Raw genomic sequence first — 16,995 nt, 5'->3', positions numbered from 1 at the left:
CATACCCTGTTCAAAGACACTTGAATATTTTGTCTTGCCCATTCAGCCTTTAAATGGCACACAAACACAATACATGTCTCAATTGACAAAAAAATCCATACAAATTCCTTCTTTAATCTGTATCCTCTCCTTCATCTACACTGATTGAAGTAGAGTTAACAAGTGACATCACTAAGAGGTCATAGTTTACACTTTGATGCAGCTGGTCAGTCTGTCATGGAAAGAGTGTTCCTAATGTTTTATCCACTCAGTGTAGGTCAAGAACGGATGAATTTAAACTGAAACTTTCTGTCACTATAAATCACTGATGAACCTGGAACAGTGGACTCATTGTTTATTCCAGTAATTCACAGACATGGCGCGTATTTCTTCATGAACTAACGGGTCATCAAAATCACCATGGACCATAGCTTCTGTTAAGCACAAACTAAGATGAATAAAAATGAAACCGACGGAAACTGCAGAGCCTTGAAACAGACATCGTGAGGTCTAACTACTGAACTTTCATATATAAAATATAAATGTATAGGTGGGTTAAAAGTGGACCTCGTGGGTCATCAAGGAGTTTCCAAATTCAGAAACACATCACAACAAGTCCCAGTTTGTTCTCCTGCAGAAATCACAGTTGAAGAATTCCAAGTTAGAGGGACTCAAAGCGTAATCCTTCCCGATTCTAGAAATACTACACAAGCCATATCTGGAAAAACAGGGAATATTTGTTAGAGGTGGTGGTGCCTGTCAATCAGGCTGTGGGTGAGGTGGTGGTGCCTGCCAATCAGGCTGTGGGTGGTGGTGCCTGCCAATCAGGCTGTGGGTGGTGGTGCCTGCCAATCAGGCTGTGGGTGGTGGTGCCTGCCAATCAGGCTGTGGGTGAGGTGCCTGCCAATCAGGCTGTGGGTGAGGTGCCTGCCAATCAGGCTGTGGGTGAGGTGCCTGCCAATCAGGCTGTGGGTGAGGTGCCTGCCAATCAGGCTGTGGGTGAGGTGCCTGCCAATCAGGCTGTGGGTGAGGTGCCTGCCAATCAGGCTGTGGGTGGTGGTGCCTGCCAATCAGGCTGTGGGTGAGGTGGTGGTGCCTGCCAATCAGGCTGTGGGTGAGGTGCCTGCCAATCAGGCTGTGGGTGAGGTGCCTGCCAATCAGGCTGTGGGTGGTGGTGCCTGCCAATCAGGCTGTGGGTGAGGTGGTGGTGCCTGCCAATCAGGCTGTGGGTGAGGTGCCTGCCAATCAGGCTGTGGGTGAGGTGCCTGCCAATCAGGCTGTGGGTGAGGTGCCTGCCAATCAGGCTGTGGGTGAGGTGCCTGCCAATCAGGCTGTGGGTGAGGTGCCTGCCAATCAGGCTGTGGGTGAGGTGCCTGCCAATCAGGCTGTGGGTGAGGTGCCTGCCAATCAGGCTGTGGGTGAGGTGCCTGCCAATCAGGCTGTGGGTGAGGTGCCTGCCAATCAGGCTGTGGGTGAGGTGCCTGCCAATCAGGCTGTGGGTGAGGTGCCTGCCAATCAGGCTGTGGGTGAGGTGCCTGCCAATCAGGCTGTGGGTGAGGTGCCTGCCAATCAGGCTGTGGGTGAGGTGCCTGCCAATCAGGCTGTGGGTGGTGGTGCCTGCCAATCAGGCTGTGGGTGAGGTGCCTGCCAATCAGGCTGTGGGTGAGGTGCCTGCCAATCAGGCTGTGGGTGAGGTGCCTGCCAATCAGGCTGTGGGTGAGGTGCCTGCCAATCAGGCTGTGGGTGAGGTGCCTGCCAATCAGGCTGTGGGTGAGGTGCCTGCCAATCAGGCTGTGGGTGAGGTGCCTGCCAATCAGGCTGTGGGTGAGGTGCCTGCCAATGAGGCTGTGGGTGAGGTGCCTGCCAATGAGGCTGTGGGTGAGGTGCCTGCCAATCGGGCCGTGGGTGAGGTGGTGGTGCCTGCCAATCAGGCTGTGGGTGAGGTGCCTGCCAATCGGGCCGTGGGTGAGGTGGTGGTGCCTGCCAATCAGGCTGTGGGTGAGGTGGTGGTGCCTGCCAATCAGGCTGTGGGTGAGGTGGTGGTGCCTGCCAATCAGGCTGTGGGTGAGGTGGTGGTGCCTGCCAATCAGGCTGTGGGTGAGGTGGTGGTGCCTGCCAATCAGGCTGTAGGTGAGGTGGTGGTGTCTGCCAATCAGGCTGTGGGTGAGGTGGTGGTGTCTGACAATCAGGCTGTGGGTGAGGTGGTGGTGTCTGCCAATCAGGCTGTGCGTGAGGTGGTGGTGTCTGCCAATCAGGCTGTGGGTGAGGTGGTGGTGTCTGCCAATCAGGGTGTGGGTGAGGTCTGCCAATCAGAGTGTGGGTGAGGTCTGCCAATCAGGGTGTGGTTGAGGTATGCCAATCAGGGTGTGGGTGAGTTGGGGGTCTTGAAGAGGCCAGTCTTTCTGAGGTACCGAACGAGGAGAGGCACCGACACCAAAGTAATGCTGATTCGGAGAGGAGCGAAGAGCTTGTGGACGGCGTACGCCAAGACAAATGTACTGGTCCCCGCCGCCAACCTGGACTGAAGCAGAGATTCACTAAAACCTATCTTGTACAGGATGGCAGCCATGTCAATCCCACTGTGGAGAGGACACACACACACACACACACACACACACACACACACACACACACACACACACACACACACACACACACACACACACACACACACACACACACACACACACACACACACACATTATTGGAGAGAAGTACAACAGGGATCATCTCATTTTCATCATTATTTTATGATGTGAAGCACTTTGTTAATTGAAGAGTGCTATACAAAAAAAGGTTAACTGTCATTAAATTAAAAACATCCATAAAACGATTTATTCAGCCCATTAGAAGGTCTCTCTACGCTTTCATTTAACATGGTGACATCCGAAACGCCTTCCTATTCCCTACATGGTGCACTACTTTAGACCAGAGCCCTATGGCACCCTATTCCCTACATGGTGCACTACTTTAGACCAGAGCCCTATGGCACCCTATTCCCTACATGGTGCACTACTTTAGACCAGAGCCCTATGGCACCCTATTCCCTACATAGTGCACTACTTTAGACCAGAGCCCTATGGCACCCTATTCCCTACATGGTGCACTGCAATGTACCAACACATCACTATAGGATGCCATTTCAGAATGCATGTCTCTCCCCACGGTGATTATCTGGGATGATAGTGAACTGGAGCGTCATGCTGGCCAGGAGGGTGTTGAGTCTAAGGGCCATATTACTGCTGTCAGGGGAAATCTGTGAGCTGGTTGATAATCGAGGCTCTATCCTCCTGGTATGCAGCCTACTGGGCACAGCTGGCACAGAGCCAGCAGAGAGCCGGCAGGCAGTCAGAGATAGGACACGTAACCGGGCCATGGGCCCACGGCTACAGACAGTCTAACTAACAGCGGATTATCCTACAATACACCGTCAGTAGAAGGCCTTCTCTCTATAGTCATTACACCGTCAGTAGAAGGCCTTCTCTCTATAGTCATTACACCATCAGTAGAAGGCCTTCTCTCTATAGTCATTACACCGTCAATAGGCTTTCTCTCTATAGTCATTACACCATCAGTAGAAGGCCTTCTCTCTATAGTCATTACACCGTCAGTAGAAGGCCTTCTCTCTATAGTCATTACACCATCAGTAGAAGGCCTTCTCTCTATAGTCATTACACCGTCAGTAGAAGGCCTACTCTCTATAGTCATTACACCATCAGTAGAAGGCCTTCTCTCTATAGTCATTACACCATCAGTAGAAGGCCTTCTCTCTATAGTCATTACACCATCAGTAGAAGGCCTTCTCTCTATAGTCATTACACCGTCAATAGGCTTTCTCTCTATAGTCATTACACCATCAGTAGAAGGCCTTCTCTCTATAGTCATTACACCGTCAGTAGAAGGCCTTCTCTCTATAGTCATTACACCGTCAGTAGAAGGCCTTTTCTCTATAGTCATTACACCGTCAGTAGAAGGCCTTCTCTCTATAGTCATTACACCGTCAATAGGCTTTCTCTCTATAGTCATTACACCATCAGTAGAAGGCCTTCTCTCTATAGTCATTACACCGTCAGTAGAAGGCCTTCTCTCTATAGTCATTACACCGTCAGTAGAAGGCCTTCTCTCTATAGTCATTACACCATCAGTAGAAGGCCTTCTCTCTATAGTCATTACACCGTCAGTAGAAGGCCTTCTCTCTATAGTCATTACACCGTCAGTAGAAGGCCTTCTCTCTATAGTCATTACACCTTCAGTAGAAGGCCTTCTCTCTATAGTCATTACACCATCAGTAGTAGGCCTTCTCTCTATAGTCATTACACCATCAGTAGTAGGCCTTCTCTCTATAGTCATTACACCGTCAGTAGGCCTTCTCTCTATAGTCATTACACCGTCAGTAGGCTTTCTCTCTATAGTCATTACACCATCAGTAGGCTTTCTCTCTATAGTCATTACACCATCAGTAGGCCTTCTCTCTATAGTCATTACACCATCAGTAGAAGGCCTTCTCTCTATAGTCATTACACCATCAGTAGGCCTTCTCTCTAGTCATTACACCATCAGTAGAAGGCCTTCTCTCTATAGTCATTACACCGTCAGTAGAAGGCCTTCTCTCTATAGTCATTACACCGTCAGTAGAAGGCCTTCTCTCTATAGTCATTACACCGTCAGTAGAAGGCCTTCTCTCTATAGTCATTACACCGTCAGTAGAAGACCTTCTCTCTATAGTCATTACACCGTAGAAGGCCTTCTCTCTAGTCATTACACCATCAGTAGAAGGCCTTCTCTCTATAGTCATTACACCTTCAGTAGAAGGCCTTCTCTATAGTCATTACACCGTCAGTCCTTCTCTCTATTTACACCGTCAGTAGTAGGCCTTCTCTCTATAGTCATTACACCATCAGTAGGCTTTCTCTCTATAGTCATTACACCATCAGTAGAAGGCCTAGTCATTACACCATCAGTAGAAGCTTCTCTCTCTATAGTCATTACACCATCAGTAGACCTTCTCTCTAGTCATTACACCATCAGTAGGCCTTCTCTCTAGTCATTACACCATCAGTAGAAGGCCTTCTCTCTAGTCATTACACCATCAGTAGAAGGCCTTCTCTCTATAGTCATTACACCATCAGTAGAAGGCCTCTCTAGTCATTACACCATCAGTCATTACACCATCAGTAGGCCTTCTCTCTAGTCATTACACCATCAGTAGGCTTTCTCTCATTATAGTCATTACACCATCAGTAGGCTTTCTCTCTATAGTCATTACACCATCAGTAGAAGGCCTTCTCTCTATAGTCATTACACCATCAGTAGGCCTTCTCTCTAGTCATTACACCATCAGTAGAAGGCCTTCTCTCTATAGTCATTACACCATCAGTCGGCCTCTCTATAGTCATAACACCATCAGTAGAAGGACTTCTCTCTCTAGTCATTACACCATCAGTAGAAGGCCTTCTCTCTAGTCATTACACCATCAGTAGAAGGCCTTCTCTCTAGTCATTACACCATCAGTAGGCCTCTCTATAGTCATTACACCATCAGTAGAAGGCCTTCTCTCTATAGTCATTACACCATCAGTAGGCCTTCTCTCTAGTCATTACACCATCAGTAGAAGGCCTTCTCTCTAGTCATTACACCATCAGTAGGCCTCTCTATAGTCAATACACCATCAGTAGAAGGCCTTCTCTCTAGTCATTACACCATCAGTAGAAGGACTTCTCTCTAGTCATTACACCATCAGTAGTAGGACTTCTCTCTAGTCATTACACCATCAGTAGAAGGCATTCTCTCTAGTCATTACACCATCAGCAGGCCTTCTCTCTAGTCATTACACCATCAGTAGAAGGCCTTCTCTCTAGTCATTACACCATCAGTAGGCCTTCTCTCTAGTCATTACACCATCAGTAGAAGGACTTCTCTCTCTAGTCATTACACCATCAGTAGAAGGCCTTCTCTCTATAGTCATTACACCATCAGTAGAAGGACTTCTCTCTCTAGTCATTACACCATCAGTAGAAGGCCTTCTCTCTATAGTCATTACACCATCAGTAGGCCTCTCTATAGTCATTACACCATCAGTAGAAGGCCTTCTCTCTAGTCATTACACCATCAGTAGGCCTTCTCTCTAGTCATTACACCATCAGTAGGCCTTCCCCCTATATCCATTCCCAGAGACATGAGGGAGATGCATACGTGGAAGGACATTACCTAGACACAGCAAGGTAGAACATTCCCAGAGACATGAGGGAGATGCATATGTGGAAGGAGACGCCCACTGCTCCGTACTCCTTAAACACCTTCTTCAGCTGCTGGGCCTTGCTGGGTTTGTCCTCTTCGGGCTCTGGTACCTTGGGCTCCTCAGGGACCTTGGCTGAGGCTTCCTTTGGAGTCTGGTCCTGGTCGGGTCAGAGAGAAAGAGCGATTTTTTAAAATTGATCTTTTAATTAAAAACTGGTGAACGTCACATTGAGATTGACTCTTTTTAAAGTGTGCCCTGGTCACGGAATATCAACACTGGTTCCACATATCAAATAGTAAGAACGTTTTTTCATACAGTCTTTGTATTCGTTGAGACTCAATGAACATTTTGAAAACGGGAACATTTTGAAAACGGACTACGATGCGTCAGCCACAGCCGATGAGTCAGCAGAAAACGGACTACGATGTGTCAGCCACAGCCGACGAGTCAGCAGAAAACGGACTACGATGCGTCAGCCACAGCCGACGAGTCAGCAGAAAACGGACTACGATGGGTCAGCCACAGCCGACGAGTCAGCAGAAAACGGACTACGATGGGTCAGCCACAGCCGATGAGTCAGCAGAAAACGGACTACGATGGGTCAGCCACAGCCGACGAGTCAGCAGAAAACAAACAGAAGCAGGTATCAGTCAAACGTAAGGTGCATTCAGAAAGAATACAGACCCCTTGACTTTTCCACATTTTGGTACGTTACAGCCTTAATGTAAAACATGTTATTTTTTCTCTTCTCCTAATCAAAATACACACACAACACCATTTGCAAATTTATAAAAATACAAAAAAATGAAATATCACATAAGTATTCAGACCCTTTATCAGTGTTTTGTTGAAGCACCTTTGGCAGCATAGAGTCTTCTTGGGTATGACGCTACAAGCTTGGCACACCTGTATTTGGGGAATTCCTCCCATTCTTCTCAAGCTCTGGATGGGATGTGTCGCTGCACAGCTAGTTTCAGGTCTCTCCAGAGATGTTTGATCAGGTTCAAGTCCGGGCTCAGGAATGTCCCTAAGAACACAGTGGCCTCCATCATTCTTAAAATGGAAGAAATTGGAACCCCCAAGACTCTGCCAAACTGAGCAATCGGGGGAGGAGGTGACCAAGAACCCGATGGTCACTCTGACAGAGCTCCAGAGTTCCTCTGTGGACAAGGGAGAACATTCCAGAAAGACAACGATCTCTGCAGCACTCCACCAATCAGGTATTTATGGTAGAGTGGCCAGACAGAAGCCACTCTTCAGTAAAAGGCACGTGGCAACCTGCTTCGAGTCAAAAGGCACCTAAAGACATGAAAAAATAGATTTGACTGGTCTGATGAAACCAAGATTTAATTATTTGGCCTGAATGTCAAGTCTGGAGGAAACCTGGCACCTTCCTATGGTGAAGCATGGTTGTGGCAGGATCATGCTGTGGGGATGTATTTCGGCAGGAGGGACTGGGAGACTAGTCAGGATCGAGGCAAAGATGAACAGAGCAAAGTACAGAGAGATCCTTGATGAAAACCTGCTCCAGAGCGCTCAGGACCTCAGACTGGGGCGAAGATTCACCTTCCAACAGGACAATGACCCTAAGCACACAGCCAAGACAACGCAGGCGTGGCTTCGGGAAAAGTCTCTGAATGTCCTTGAGTGGCCCAGCCAGAGCCCAGACTTGAACATCTCTGGAGTAGAGGTCGACCAATGATTTTTCAACGCCGATACAGATTATTGGAGGACCAAAAAAAAGCCGATACCGATTAATAGCGATACCGATTATATATTTATTTGTAATAATGACAATTACAACAATACTGAATGAACACTTATTTTAACTTAATATAATACATAAATAAAAATCTATTTAGCATCAAATAAATAATGAAACATGTTCAATTTGGTTTATATAATGCAAACAAAGTGTCGGAGAAGAAAGTAAAAGTGCAATATGTGCCATGTAAGAAAGCTAACGTTTCAGTTCCTTGCTCAGAACATGAGAACATATGAAAGCTGGTGGTTCCTTTTAACATGAGTCTTCAATATTCCCAGGTAAGAAGTTTTTTTATTTTTTTATTTTTTTATTTAACCAGGCAAGTCAGTTAAGAACATATTCTTATTTTCAATGATGGCCTGGGAACAGTGGGTTAACTGCCTGTTCAGGGGCAGAACGACAGATTTGTACCTTGTCAGCTCGGGGGTTTGAACTCACAACCTTCCAGTTATTAGTCCAACGCTCTAACCACTAGGCTACGCTATAGTTATTATAGGAATTATAGGACTATTTCCTTCTATACCATTTGTATTTCATATACCTTTGACTATTGGATGTTCTTATAGGCACTTTAGTATTGCCAGTGTAACAGTATAGCTTCCGTCCCTCTCCTCGCCCCTACCTGGGCTCGAACCAGGAACACATTGACAACAGCCACCCTTGAAGCATCGTTACCCATCGCTCCACAAATGCCGCGGCCCTTTTTCAAGGGCAACTTCAAGGTCTCAGAGCGAGTGCAGTCACCGATTGAAACGCTATTAGCGCGCACCCCGCTAACTAGCTAGCCATTTCACATCGGTTACACCAGCATAATCTCTGGAGTTGATAGGCTTGAAGTCATAAACAGCTCAATGCTTGAAGCACAAGGAAGAGCTGCTGGCAAAACACACAAATGTTCTGTTTCAATGAATGTTTACGAGCCTGCTGCTGCCTACCACCGCTCAGTCAGACTGCTCTATCACTTAATTAGACTTAATTATAATAAACACACAGAAATATGAGCTTTAGGTCATTAATATGGTCAAATCCAGAAACTGTCATCTCGAAAACAAAACGTTTATTCTTTCAGTGAAATACGGAACTGTTCCGTATTTTATCTAACGGATGGCATCCATCAGTCTAAATATTGCTGTTACATTGTACAACCTTCAATGTTATGTCATAATTATGTACAATTCTGGCAAATTAATTACTGTCTTTGTTAGGAAGAAATGGTCTTCACACAGTTCGCAACGAGCCAGGCGGCCCAAACTGCTCCATATACCCTGACTCTGGTTGCACAGAACGCAAGAAAAGTGACAATTTCCCTAGTTAAAAGAAAGTCATTTTAGCAGGCAATATTAACTAAATATGCAGGTTTAAAAATATATACTTGTGTATTGATTTTAAGAAAGGCATTGATGTTTATGTACATTGGTGCAATGACAGTGCTTTTTTCACAAATGCGCTTGTTAAATCACCACCCGTTTGTTGAAGTAGTATGTGATTCGATGATAAATTAACAGGCACCTCATCGATTATATGCAATGCAGGACACACTAGATGAACTAGTAATATCATCAACCATGTGTAGTTAACTAGTGATTATGTTAAGATTGATTGTTTTTTGTAAGATAAGTGTAATGCTAGCTAGCACCTTACCATGCTATGCAGTCTGCCTGCTATGCAGTCTCCCCGTGGAGTGCAATGTAAGGCAGGTGGTTAGAGCGTTGGACGAGTAACCGGAAGGTTGCAAGTTCAAACCCGCAAGCTGACAAGGTACAAATCTGTCGTTCTGCCCCTGAACAAAGTAGTTAACCCACTGTTCCCCGGTAGGCCGTCACTGGAGAGATCTGAAAATAGCTTGGCAGCAACACTTTCCATCCAACCTGACAGAGCTTGAGAGGATCTGCAGAAAGAATGGGAGAAACTCCCCAAATACAGGTGTGCCAAGCTTGTAGTGTCATACCCAAGAAGAATCAAGGCTGTAATCGCTGCCAAAGGTTCACAAAGTACTGAGTAAAGGGTCTGAATCCTTATGTAAATTGTGATACAAATGTTTTATACATTTGCAAAAAAATGTCTAAAAACCTGTTTTTGCTTTGTCATCATGGAGTAGTGTGTGTAGTCCAGAATAAGGCTGTAACGTGACAGAATGTTGAAGGGGTCAAGGGGTCTGAATACTTTCCAGATGCACTGTATACCACGGCTAAGGGCTGTTCTCAAGGACGGCATAACGCTGAGTGCCTGGACACAGCCCTTAGCCGTGGTATATTGGCCATATACTACAAACCCCCGAGGTGCCTCTATTTTTTTTTCCATTTTTACAAATTTGCAATTTTTTGGGTAAAAAAAATCTGTTTTTGCTTTGTCATTATGGGGTAGTGTGTGTAGATTTGGGTGGGGGGGGGCAATTGTAATACATTTTAGAATCAGGCTGTAACGTAACAAACTGTGGAAAAGGTCAAGGGGTCTGAATAGTTTCTGAATGCGCTGTACGAAGCCTAAGTGTCTGGGCACGCAGGGCAACATAGTAGTACATGGATTAGCTGCTCTTCGGGCTACAGTAAATAACACAGCATTATAATAGAAGACTCTGGAGAAATCATACTGCAACGAACTCCAATAGATGATAGGTACGGTTATATGACCAATAGAAACCTAGAAGCGGCTGCCACAGCAGAGCAGGAAATAACTAGGCACAGCCCCCTTCACCCACACTGTTATTAGAGAAAACATTTCTTTTTAACAGATCGGTCATCCGAATCTCCCTGCTAAAATGCCCTCTAAGCAGGTTTCAACTGAGCACTAAAATAGCCACATGGCTCAGTCCCTTTCCCTCCTGTTGTTGTCTTTCTGTTTGACCCAAACAACACGGGGTGAGACCAGGCTAGTGCAGTGACGCATCACAAGCCTCTCCAACAATAGACAAAAGGCCAAAGAGGCGGAGGGAAGGACAGACACGGACTGGCTTGGAAAGCCAGAGAGGAACAGAGCAGAGCAGGCAGAGAGAAGGACAGACACGGACTGGCTTGGAAAGCCAGAGAGGAACAGAGCAGAGCAGGCAGAGAGAAGGACAGACACGGACTGGCTTGGAAAGCCAGAGAGGAACAGAGCAGAGCAGGCAGAGAGAAGGACAGACACGGACTGGCTTGGAAAGCCAGAGAGGAAGCAGAGCAGAGCAGGCAGAGAGAAGGACAGACACGGACTGGCTTGGAAAGCCAGAGAGGAACAGAGCAGAGCAGGCAGAGAGAAGGACAGACACGGACTGGCTTGGAAAGCCAGAGAGGAACAGAGCAGAGCAGGCAGAGAGAAGGACAGACACGGACTGGCTTGGAAAGCCAGAGAGGAACAGAGCAGAGTAGGCAGAGAGAAGGACAGACACGGACTGGCTTGGAAAGCAAGAGAGGAACAGAGCAGAGCAGGCAGAGAGAAGGACAGACCAGAGAGGAACAGAGCAGAGTAGGCAGAGAGAAGGACAGAGGACAAAGCCAGCAGAGCAGAGCAGGCAGAGAGAAGGACAGACACGGACTGGCTTGGAAAGCCAGAGAGGAACAGAGCAGAGCAGGCAGAGAGAAGGACAGACACGGACTGGCTTGGAAAGCCAGAGAGGAACAGAGCAGAGCAGGCAGAGAGAAGGACAGACACGGACTGGCTTGGAAAGCCAGAGAGGAACAGAGCAGAGCAGGCAGAGAGAAGGACAGACACGGACTGGCTTGGAAAGCCAGAGAGGAACAGAGCAGAGCAGGCAGAGAGCAGCCGTGGGAAGGTCATGTGAGTGAGTGGTATAGGGAGCAGGGAGGCAACAAGAACAGAGGGACTGTGTGTGTGTGTGAGTATGATAACAGCTTTTGAGAGGATGCAGACGGCAGACAAACACACAGCACCACCCTGACCAGGCCCAGCCCGCCACCCTCACTAGCACATCTGCTACTTTGAATGAGAGGGCCGAGGACAAACATACCAGCATTAGTTAAGCCCTCTTAGGTCATGACCTTCAAGCAGAATGTTGCTGTGTTAGATGTGTTAGAAATCATGAAAATCAGGCCTATACTTGGCAGGGTCTTCCAGCTAAATAACGAGTCTTTACCATGGACCCCACAGCATTAACAGAACAGTGTGTCTAATCCCATCTGTTCACATGCAGCTTTTCCTTTATAATGATGACTCAGGACCTTGTCTCAAGGTTCCTGCTGTTTTCAGAACAACCCGGGTTATGGAGGAAAGGGGAAATGATTACGATTTATTAAAATAAGAATATACTCGATTTTTCCCAAGTGCATCCCATCCTCAATTTATTTATTACAGGCTCAGACGAGTAGAGCTTGACTGAAGCGGTAGCCTATGGGTGCGTTAGTAAATTCACTCAGGCTATCTACTATTGACTTGACTGAAGCGGTAGCCTATGGGTGCGTTAGTAAATTCACTCAGGCTATCTACTATTGACTTGACTGAAGCGGTAGCCTATGGGTGCGTTAGTAAATTCACTCAGGCTATCTACTATTGAAACGCCTATGGGTGCGTTAAACAGGCTATCTACTATTGACTTGACTGAAGCCCCTAAAAATTCACTCAGGCGTAAAAAACGTAATTAAATTGTTGCCAGCAGCACAGTTAGAGTCACCAACTCTCTGGGTAAAATGAAAACAGCATAACCAGCTCTACTGGGGCGAGTAAAATGGTCAGAGGGTTGTTCTCTCATTTGTGTCTGAAAGTAGCTAGTTAACTCTACTAGTTAGCTTGGGTGTTTGACTGCCGCTTTGAGGTCAGATCAACCCAACTCCTCCATCAGAGCGTCCAGTGTGGCTCTGAACACCCAGTGAGAGAAACGCTCTGAACCCCAGAGAGAGAAACGCTCTGAACCCCCCGAGAGAGAAACGCTCTGGACCCCCCCGAGAGAGAAACGCTCTGGACCCCCCCGAGAGAGAAACGCTCTGGACCCCCCCGAGAGAGAAACGCTCTGGACCCCCCGAGAGAGAAACGCTCTGGACCCCCGAGAGAGAAACGCTCTGGACCCCCTCTGAGAGAGAAACGCTCTGGACCCCCAGAGAGAGAAACGCTCTGGACCCCCAGAGAGAAACGCTCTGGACCCCCAGAGAGAAACGCTCTGGACCCCCAGAGAGAGAAACGCTCTGGACCCCAGAGAGAGAAACGCTCTGAACCCCAGAGAGAAAACGCTCTGAACCCCAGAGAGAGAAACGCTCTGAACCCCAGAGAGAGAGAAAAACGCTCTGAACCCCAGAGAGAGAAACGCTCTGAACCCCAGAGAGAGAAACGCTCTGAACCCCCAGAGAGAGAAACGCTCTGAACCCCAGAGAGAGAAACGCTCTGAACCCCAGAGAGAGAAACGCTCTGAACCCCAGAGAGAGAAACGCTCTGAACCCCAGAGAGAGAAACGCTCTGAACCCCAGAGAGAGAAACGCTCTGAACCCCAGAGAGAGAAACGCTCTGAACCCCAGAGAGAGAAACGCTCTGAACCCCAGAGAGAGAAACGCTCTGAACCCCAGAGAGAGAAACGCTCTGAACCCCAGAGAGAGAAACGCTCTGAACCCCAGAGAGAGAAACGCTCTGAACCCCAGAGAGAGAAACGCTCTGAACCCCCAGAGAGAGAAACGCTCTGAACCCCAGAGAGAGAAACGCTCTGAATTTCTCTCTGACCAAAACACTGGACAAGGTAAATAGAAGCAGGACAGTGCGGTACTGTGGAATGAAGATTAATAAAAATACTCTGGATGTTGTATAACTTGTTAAGTTTCCTGATAGTTACAGAGAGCCTTTTGTACACCAAGCTACCCATATCTGGCTATAAAGTACAACCCCACAGGGACAGCATTAGGCCTATTCTCAGCAGAGAGCTGTGTCCGCGTCATGCTACTTACATAACATAGCTGCAATGTACACGACTGACGTTATAATGTGGAGTAGGCCAATTACTTGTAACAAACTAGTATTTCAATCCGTTTAGAAATGTAATTACTGTGTCATGTCTCAAAACAACAGGCAGAGAACCAGCAACTGTTGACTCGACACGAAACCCCGCGCGGGTTCAGGGTCGTGTTGTTTGGTGTAGCTAAGTGGGGCATGATTGCTGGTCAAACATGGTTAAATTCGGAGACAGGGAGGTTAAACAAATACCATTGAAAGTTGAACATTTACCCCTTTGAGAACAGCGGCCGAGTCTTCCAGGCCTTTCGGCGCGGCAGCAACCGAGGACAGATCCCTCATTTGCACAGTCGACGTGGGACAGAAGCGATGCTTGCAGACCACCGCGCCAGACGTCAACAAAACCCTTTCAAGTCCAGCTATATGTCGTTTCTGTCTGTTTTGGCCTCCATTCGTCCGATGTAGCGGTAAGCTAGTGTTACAATATGTAGGGCTGAAAATAATTTTGTTGGAGAAATTAAAAGCGAACAGGGTTCCTCGAGGTAATTGTTCCCGATGCGTGATTATGAAACGAACCGAGTCCCAGTTTTTGATGGAAAACATGTCCTTCTCTCTCTTTTCTCGCTTTCCACCAGGCGAAAGTGCAGAATCATCCCGACCACCACCACGGACATATCCACAAAACGACCTGGAGCTATTGAATGTGTGGCTGTTACGCAACGGCCAGGTAACGTCAGCTGGTCTGCTCGTTTTAAGTTGCGCCGCTGCCCTGGTCGTGGAGTTTAAACACAGATCCAAAGCGGTCGCCGAGAGCCTCGAAAACATGGTTCCCGTCGCAACAACAAAAAAACTACACACAAAGGCTGGGTCTATAAAAACGGATCAATTCAAATAGCAATTAACATTAGACGAGGAAGCTACTAAATGTTTACAAGAATAGCGTAGACATTAATAGCAGGTTGATCGCTGTCCTCATCTCGCTCTGCTGATTAGAGTGAGACAACCAATGAGGACATTCGCTGTTCCACCAATAACGAGCCCGTTTGTAAGGAGAAAAAAACCTTAAAGTTACAACAATACATGTAACCTACATTATGCCATATGTCGTTGCGCACTCCCGGATCTTTGCAATAGGTGACATGGAGCCTAATGTTATGTGTAGTCTAGATCAACATGTGATGTAGGCTACATTACTGGGTTGTAATTTGCCATAATTATGCATATTGAACTATGTTTGGAAGCAGATATAGACCATTTATAAACTGTCATTTTAAACCAATGCGTGACCAATATCAACAACAAAAGTTATGTTTGCCACAGCATTTAATCAGCCCTCTCCTCTCTCCCCTCTCTCTCTCTCTGTTTAGCACAGTATGACAGTGTAATATGAAGCTCCGGCCAGTCCTACTAATGATAGCTCTGCCTCGGGGGGCTCAGTTAGTTAAAGGACCATACTGTTATAATGTTCACTCTTACTGTTGTAAACAACATTCACTACTACTGTCGCTCTCTAGTTTAGAGAAAATACCAGTATTATTCCCTAACATCGCTTCATGCAATAATACTACTGCGCTCATAAAGTCTGTCTCTCTGTTTCATGCTCTATCCTGTAGCCTGCCTTGCGACCTACCAACTGCAAACCAACCAAATTTTTTAATATTTGTTTTTGTCTCGAGCAGAAGCAGATACTAATTGTGTCGATAGAGATAAGGTTATCCACGTGACCAGTTACACCACGGATGAGTGGAGGCGTTGCTGAGCAACTGAATTTCTGCCTTTGCAGTATGTCAGGCATGTCCTTGCTGTGTGTGTGTGTGTGTGTGTGTATTTCGAATTTTTGGAAGTGTGTCAGTATAGTATAGTTGTATGTCTGCATGGTGGGTGGAAGTTCAAAAGTCAGTCTGTCTTTCTTTCACAGGAAGTGGATGCATGCATGGTTAAACCACATGACAAACAAGTCGCTCTTAGATTCTGATCTGAATACGGGTATAAAACTCTTTCTGTTGCTGAAATGTAAAACTCACTATGTTCTCTTTTACAACCCCGTTACAACAGTACTCCATAACTACTTACTACCATCCCCACTAAACATTAACAAGGCAGGGGTGTTATTATGTTCCTGATGAAGTCTGGACCATCATTTAATGTCTATCTATAAAATTAAAATTACCTGGGAAATATATATCTGTTTGACGTGTTTTAAAATAAATAACAATACACATTTTTATAGTAGACCCCAACACACACACACACACACACACACACACACACACACACACACACACACACACACACACACACACACACACACACACACACACACACACACACACACACACACACACACACACACACACACACACACACACACGGGAAATTGTTGATCTAAAAAAAAAAACAGCAACGTTGCAGTTCTTGACTCAAACCAGTGGGCCTGGAAACTACTACCATACCCTAGTCAAAGGCACTTAAATATTTTGTCTTGCCCATTCACCCTCTGAATGGCACATATACACAATACATCTCTCAATTGTCTCAAGGTTTAAAAATCCTTCTTTAACCCGTCTCCTCCCCTTCATCTACACTGATTGAAGTGGATTTAACAGGTGACATCAATAAGGGATCATAACTTTCGCCTGGTCAGTCTGTCATGGAAAGACCAGAACAAGTAAAATCTTACTGCTGAAACAACATTAAATAGTCTCAACCATATTCCCACTTCTTGTTTTTTTGTTTATTATGTTATAGAGCATGAAAATAGGATGTTACCCAATACGTGAAAGGCCACAGTCAGTCAATCCCCACAACGTGCAGACTCCGCAAACAACTCACAAACAACAACTGTGGATTATTGTCAATGCAAACGCTCAGCAAGATGCAGACTGGCTGCCATGTTATCACATAATCAATGCAATGAACATACCTGTCTGTCTAAACATAGCACGATGATAGAAAGCAAACACACAACCCCCTCTTCTGTTTCTGCTTTGTGACATACTGTAGGGGGCAAGTTGAGAAACCAGCAGATGTGGTAGAGTAGACGGATAGCTGCAGTAGCGTGAGGACAGAAACCAGCAGATGTGGTAGTGTAGACAGATAGCTGCAGTAGCGTGAGGACAGAAACCAGCAGATGTGGTAGTGTAGACAGATA

The 16,995-nt window shown here is 46.4% G+C and overlaps 1 protein-coding gene across 1 annotated transcript; it reads right to left on the bottom strand.

Moving 5' to 3' along the window:
• Positions 1 to 1,727: 1,727 nt before the first annotated feature.
• LOC124002934 lies at positions 1,728 to 14,856 on the bottom strand. Its single transcript, XM_046310785.1, has 3 exons — positions 14,118 to 14,856; positions 6,187 to 6,374; positions 1,728 to 2,558 (listed from the first exon to the last, which is right to left on the bottom strand). Exons 1-3 carry the CDS (start codon positions 14,667 to 14,669, stop codon positions 2,339 to 2,341), a joined length of 960 nt encoding a protein of 319 aa, XP_046166741.1. The 5' UTR covers positions 14,670 to 14,856; the 3' UTR covers positions 1,728 to 2,338.
• Positions 14,857 to 16,995: the final 2,139 nt, after the last annotated feature.

This window comes from Oncorhynchus gorbuscha, linkage group LG18 (assembly GCF_021184085.1).
Source record: "Oncorhynchus gorbuscha isolate QuinsamMale2020 ecotype Even-year linkage group LG18, OgorEven_v1.0, whole genome shotgun sequence".
NCBI classification, from domain to species: domain Eukaryota; kingdom Metazoa; phylum Chordata; class Actinopteri; order Salmoniformes; family Salmonidae; genus Oncorhynchus; species Oncorhynchus gorbuscha.
This window is presented reverse-complemented; position numbering and strand designations above follow the sequence as displayed.

Coding starts and splice junctions, on each gene's coding strand:
- LOC124002934 (XM_046310785.1), bottom strand. CDS start 14,669: ATGTTTTCGAGGCTCTCGGCGACCGCTTTGGATCTGTGTTTAAACTCC. Junction 6,375..14,117: donor CGGCCGCTGTTCTCAAAGGG/GTAAATGTTCAA, acceptor TGACCCGACCAG/GACCAGACTCCAAAGGAAGC. Junction 2,559..6,186: donor TTCTACCTTGCTGTGTCTAG/GTAATGTCCTTC, acceptor TCCTCTCCACAG/TGGGATTGACATGGCTGCCA.